The sequence below is a fragment of the Palaemon carinicauda genome, chromosome 36, assembly GCF_036898095.1.
Source record: "Palaemon carinicauda isolate YSFRI2023 chromosome 36, ASM3689809v2, whole genome shotgun sequence".
NCBI lineage: Eukaryota > Metazoa > Arthropoda > Malacostraca > Decapoda > Palaemonidae > Palaemon > Palaemon carinicauda.
The window spans coordinates 34,642,918-34,650,056 of NC_090760.1; the positions used below are offsets into that span (position 1 = coordinate 34,642,918).

At 41.0% G+C, this 7,139-nt stretch overlaps 1 protein-coding gene across 1 annotated transcript in view; it reads right to left on the reverse strand.

Annotated features, from left to right (window-relative positions):
- Positions 1–953: 953 nt before the first annotated feature.
- Positions 954–7,139, reverse strand: part of LOC137628569 (zwei Ig domain protein zig-8-like) — a 52,889-nt gene continuing 46,703 nt past the window's right edge. The window contains exon 6 of the mRNA XM_068359723.1: positions 954–1,210. Coding sequence (XP_068215824.1) covers positions 1,014–1,210 — 197 coding nt within the window. The 3' untranslated portion in view covers positions 954–1,013. The remainder of the gene's footprint in view (positions 1,211–7,139) is intronic.

Genomic DNA, 7,139 nt, shown 5'->3' on the forward strand with positions numbered 1-7,139 from the left:
ATATATATATATATATATATATATATATATATAGATAGATATATATATATATATATATATATATATATATATATATATATATGTATTTATATATACATATATATGTGTACATATATATATATCTATCGATATATTATATATATATATATATATATATATATATATATATATATATATATATATATATATATATATATATATATATATATGTATTTATATATACATATATATGTGTACATATATATATATCTATCGATATATATTATATATATATATATATATATATATATATATATATATATATATATATATATATATATATATATATATATATATATATATATGTATATATTTGTATATATATAGATACATGCATACATACATACATACATACATACATACATACGTAGGTTGATAGATAGATAGATAGGTAATTTAACATGAATCACTGAAGTTATTTGAGCAGTTTTGTAATTCTTAGATTTAAACAGATTGCAGAAATGAGCATAATTTCTTTTATTGCTTTTCATGTCTGTAATTTTATTATTTTAAACATGGAAAATCACATGTTTAATTTTATGTCTATGGTTTTTTCTACTTTAATGTTCACCCAAAACATACATATTTACGAGTTCACTGATATTAATTTTTTTTTCTTTCTTTCAGAAAATTCTCTAGTTGGTTCCTTCTATCATAATAGAACTGCCATTATAAGCCTATAAATAAGAAATATTGTATATTTATTGTGGTTTTTATTGAACATTTCACACATTTCGGAAGGAGAACACTCTATTGAATATGACACTTATTTGAAAAAAAAAAAAAATGACTACAAGAACCAGATAGTTAATACTATAATTTGAACATGTAAACACATCTGAAGTCTTCCAAATTCCAATGCTTTTTCAAACACAAAAATAATTTTTACAAAAACGTTTTTTTCCAGATGTATATAAGACACAATATTTTCACGGGTCACAGACTACAAAAAATCCTCTATATATATAGCGAGACTATAGAATAGATGCATCGGATATTTGAAGGGAACGTGATATCCGAATCCAATAGGAAGAATATGCTGTGATGAACAATTGCATCACCACTGAAAGGTGACGATTAATAGGAAATGATGTAGATGAAGAGGAAGTCGTGTCACCGTTAGTAGAACCACTTTCCTTTTCTCCTTTGTAAAGAGCCGCTTGCTTTTCTCCTGTCGAAAGAAATGTACATATTAGAATTGATAATGTTTGAAGTTTCTTCTAAATTCAGTCTTATACATAATTGAAATATATAAGGTACTGTTGCGGTAGTGTGTAAATCTTAGTTAACAAATCCCATTGGGAGTAATGATCCAATATACCTGCTAGTACTCCCTTACTCACCCTCAAGTCCTTTGATTCATTATCAAGTACATATATAGATATTTATCTTTGGAAATCACTTATTCCCAACCGCTCCCCACCTCTTTTCCAAAGACGTTTCCATAAGACTCCATCTCATTTGCTATATGATTGCTAAATCTGGCCACGGTGCCATATCTCTTTGACTGTTACTTTTGCATTCAAATCACAGAAAAAAAAAAAATCTTTATGCCCCAGAAACAGATTCCGATTCAAAAAGGGAATATCTTATCTTTTATTAGTTTACCCTTCGGTCCCATGAACATTTATCTCGAATGTTCCTCACCATGCTCTTTCAGCCGTCCCCAAACATGTCACAGCCATGATAAGTGATACACTTGTCCCCATCTCTCTTTTTCCCAAGATTCAATAAATCTTTGGGTCTCCCATTTCTACATACAAAGTTTAGGATGTTTAGGATTGAAGGATAGCAATAAGACAGCGTTCGGTGAGGAGTATAATATGAGATCCGGACACTGTCTGAATGACTCGCCTGCATCAGCATCCTATGCACGAGACAGGAATAGTTACCTTCATTCGTAGGTAGAACATATACTTACATTATAATCTTACATCTCCCCCTCCCAAGATTTTTAGTAAAGTATGAACATGTACGTAAAATGCCTAATACTTTGATGAACATTTCACATATTAATGCAGTTATTTTGCATAAATCAAATAACAATCTATTAAGAAACAAAGAAAAAAATACGTATCATATAATAAATTGTTATCAATCCGCTACTTAGAAGAAAATAAAAATACTCGGCATCTTTTATGCATAACTAAACATAAATTGTAGCAGCAAAAAAAAAAAAAAAAAAAAAACTTGAACAATTATTCACAGGATTATATTATTCATGTATAAATTTTTTATAATGTTACTAGCGGTATAACGAGGAACAATAAACAGGTAAAATTACAATGAAAGGGAGAATTGCATAAATATTACACGTTATCATTGTCCATGACGTATATAGTCGAAGAACCCCGCCGGGCGCGTAGTCTGCCTCTTAGGGCATACTGGCACCTCCAACAGAGTTGAGGTGGTGGTAGACGGCGTGTGAGAGAGGTCGAGGCCGTTAGTAAGTGCAATATGTCTCCTATTTCTAAGCGACAGACATCCACTGCCATCCAACTTGATTTGGTAATGCCGGTGGGGAAGGGAGTCCACCACCAACCCCGTATGGTCCCATTCATTTGTTGCTTGGTTTTACTCTCTCACGCGGGCCCTACTCCTAAGGGTTTGAGTGTCCTAGAACTGATTTTCTCTCTGTTGGTGGCCATTTGAATTTTGCATTTACGCATTGTCTGCTTCCAGTGCCTGTCAACCAGGTAATGTTGCTTTGCTGTAGGAACACCATCTCATAATTACCTCCCAGTTGTCAGCTGTGCAGGGGACCTGATGATATCGCGAATCAGCGTATTAAAATATTTCAGTATTGCAAGAGAGGCCTTATTGCAGTCTAGGTTGCCCCCTTCCGCTGTGTTTGCCCTGATTATCCTTTTGGCTGTTTATACTGCTGATTCTGCTTTCCAATTCGACTGTGGGTAATATGCCAATGAGAGGCGCACCTTTACTCCTTATCTTTTGAAGAAAGCCGACATTTCATTGCTTACTAGGTTTGTGACCCCATCCATGTACACTTCCTCTGGGGGGGCCCACCTCATGAAGTAGCCTCTTAGCAAGGATATTACTCTCTGCGAGTTGGTACTATTAGGGAAATGCGCTATTTCCAGCCATCCCGTGAGCCCGTCTAGCTGGAATATACCAGTGACCATACATTGAGAGGGGTAGTTCTGGGGTGGCACGATGGTTATTGACTCCTCTGGTAATGGAGGTGTATGTGTGCTGCAAACACTACATGAATTCCTGTGGTGCTGAAGGTCACCCTCCATGCCAGGTCAGTACACGAACTCTCGGGCCCTCCTGAGCATGGAGTCAATTTTTGGGTGACCTGCATGAAGGTTTGCTGTGATCTGTCGACGAAGTTCCTCTGCGATTACCAGTCATACATACCTGTCTTTATATGTGTAAAGCACTAGGTTTTCCGGTGTTGATAGGTGATCTCTCACACCATAAGACGGCTTAAGGCTGGCTACCTCCTGCGACTTCTGCGAGTGCCAATCACCTACAGATAGCTTCGTCATTAGTAACTGGTATACTGGGTCCTTGGCTGCTGCTGAACTGACAGTTTTTTCGTCCATCGTGAGCACCTCTTAATGTAGTCTCGATGGCTGCTACAGTGACGGCCGCTGCCATGTCATCCTCCATCTTAACAACACAGACGTCATGGGAGGTTTGCAGGGAAGGGAAACAATTCTAGTCGGCCGCACAAATTCTCTTACCTAGACGATACTTAATAGTAAATTTATACTGGAGGGTCTTCTCCTTCAGCTTGAACAATCTTGGGTTAACAATGTCTGCCAGGGCTCTATCAACCAGGAGCTTGACTAAGGACTGGTGATCGGTGATAAATGTAAGGTTTGGGAATCCCAGGAGCAGCAAACTACCCTTCCTTAGGCACCACATGACAGCCAGAGCCTCTCCCTCTACTGCTGCGTATCCAGCATTGGCAGGCGATAGGTGTCTACTTCCGCAAAGTGCGATTCTCCAGCCGTTTTTACAGCAGAATGGCATATCGGTGGTTATGCAGCTACTTGTCATAGTATGCAAGGCTGTCCCCAGCCAGCTTGTAGATGGTGTCCTGGGCACTCTTGAATTTCTTCTGCAGATATGTGTCTCAAAGTACATGTTTGGCAGTCTGTTTCTTCTTCAGTAGGTCCCTGAATGGTTTCATGATGGGTGCGGCTGCGAGGAACGGCCCCAATTGGCTGATGAAACCAAACCACGATCTGATATCTGTGATGATGGGCGTGAGTGGCGTGGGAAACTTTCGAATGGCACCGAGGCTGTCTTCAGTCGGTCTATAGCCTTCCCGGCCTAGATTAAATCCAATAAATTTTGCTTCACTTCCGCAAAATTTGAATTTTTCCGGCTTGAGCATGATGCCTTTTGCCGCACATGTTGCCAGGAAATCGAAGTTGTATCAGAAGGTTTCTTCAACTCCACTGTCATACAGGAGGGTATCATGTGCACACTTGCACTTACATGATGTCCTTAATGACATCGTCAAACTGTCTTATATAGGCATCTGATGCTGAACAGTGATCCAGAGGGGTCCTACAGTACTAGAAGCAGGCCCAGGGTGTGATGAATGTTGTTAGTCGGCGACTTTCCTCGTCGAGTTCCACCTGTAGGAATCCCCAATATGCTTTGGCCACCTTCTTGTAATAATGCTGGGGAATGCCAGACATCATATCAAATAGTGCTGGGGTGTGGTAAGTCTCCATCCTACATGAGGCATTTAGTCATTGATAGTCCACTGTGCGTCGAGGGAGGCCAGACTTCTTTGCCACCACGACCATTCGTGCGCGCCAATCTGTCGCCTTTCCTGAGGGCACTTCTAAGTGGAGTCCCTTCTGTATATCCTCTTCAATTTGATCTTTCACCTCGACTTCCAAATGCTTGAGAACTGCTGCGGGAATATGACATGCATATGGCACTGCATTTGGCATTAGATGGATCTGGTGGGATGCTTCCACCTTCATTGGAAATGGCTCCCTAGTCATGTAAAAGGATTTTGATGTGAAATGCTGGAGTAACAAATGTTCTAAGCGAGGAATATTTTCTTCAATGGGTTGTAGCGGAACAGATGAAGGGCTGTAGGGTGGTGTCGTGCCGGTAGACACACTCGTTGCTATACGTCTCGGGAGATGATGCGGGAGGTCAATTGGGACAAGTTCAAGGTCCATGCTGTGCTGAGAGAGAGAAGCACAACGACCTCGCGGATTTGACGAAATACAGTTCTTGCACAGTGGTATGGTTTTTGAAGGAGATTTGGAATGTCACCGATTCCAGGCACTCCAACTTTAAGTTGGTGACATCTCTTAAGCCAGCCTGACTCTGCAATAACATAGGCCTTATGTTGAAAAATTATAACATCTCCATGACCGTGACGCATACCTGCGCTCCTATATCATCAACGGCACTTCCATCCATAAACCTAGGCACCTTCTCTTCCACCACTTTAACCATGACAATGGGATGTGAGAGGGCCTGAGTTGCAGCGACAATTGACCCTGTCACCACCGAGGCCGTGGAGGAGTCCGGTGGTATCTTCCTGTTTCTGCAATATTTCTTGTTATGGCCAGTCTTCTGGCAGTTATGGCAAACGAGAGACCTTGCCGGGCATGCTTTTTTCTCTGGGGCGTGATTGCGGAGTCCGCAGATGCTACACATTCATTTAGCGGCAATGAGGTTCAGGATGGTTGGCTTCTCACTACATGCACGGTAGCTGTCTCAAGGGTGGCGCCAGCACCACTTTCCACATCAATGGCGTGACTTCCTATTCCTGTTGCCATCTTTGCTGCATTCCACAGGCGTTCTGCCAGGCCACTTCAAACGCACAACACATTGCTCGCAACCTATCCACACTCGGGAAATACCCACATGATTAGAATGTTTGTCTATTTAACACTTGATCCCGTAGACCTACTATGAGTATCCTTAATAACATATATTCCAATACCTAAACAGTCGAAAAGGAAATCTAAAATTTTGTGCTGTACCTGGCATCAAGGGCATGTTGAAGCGCCAGTATGCAGTACAGTCTCACGTATTGCCTGGCCTCGTTGGCTGGCACCTTGTAAAGTTGGAGCCAACACTCCATTAATCTTCACCATGATCGGAACATGGCCGCTGCCATCTCCATTTCACACTTTTCATGGGCTGCAGATGCTGCGACCATAACTGGGGAACCACATGTTCTAGGTTGGGCAACGTGGGCAAGGCCGGTCTGGAGGGCCTCGATTGCACGTTGCTGTTGAGCCATCCATAATTGTGCACGTGCGGCGTCACGAAGAGCTGGTTGGTTGGGATTCCTCAGGCCAGCAGATCTTCAGGCAGGAACTGTAGGTCTTTGAGGTGTTGGCAAGTTGACCAATTAAGAGCATAAGTAACTCACTGCGCCATGTAGGATGTTTAGGATTGAAAGATGGCATTAAGACACAGTGTTCGGTGAGGAGTATAATATGAGTTGGTGCATCTCTTACGAGATCAAGATACAGACTGACTGACTCGCCTGCATCAGCATACTATGCATGAGTCAGGAATAGTTCCCTGCATGCGTAGGGAGAACATATACTTACATTATAATCTTACACAAAGTTATTCTAACTTTGTATTTTATCTCTACTTTTTTTTTTTTTCTTAAAAACCTAGGTGTCATGCATTTCTTAGCTACCATTCCAAATTTATGCAGTAAAAATAATAACTATTTTTTTTTCAGTAATTTTTTTTTTTTTTGGGGGGGGGAGATAACATTTTCGCGGCCATGCAGGCACAAATAACTTCCCTTACGAGAATAAGTCCATATGCTATTAAAGGTCTAAAGGTTCAAAGGCTGTTCATGAATCACAGGGGCAAGGGACAGTGACATTGCCCAATCGAGCAGGACAATGCCTTAAAGACTGACCATATACACATATGATCAGCGCCCAAGCCCCCTCTCCACCCAAGCTAGGACCAAGGAGGGCCAGGCAATGGCTGTTAATGACTCAGCAGATAGACCTTTAGGCTCCCCCACATCCCCCATCCTTAGCTCACAAGGCCGGTGAGGTTGCAGCAACCAAAGAAGGTAACGCGTTTGAGTGCTTCTGGAACCCAAGTCTGGCATT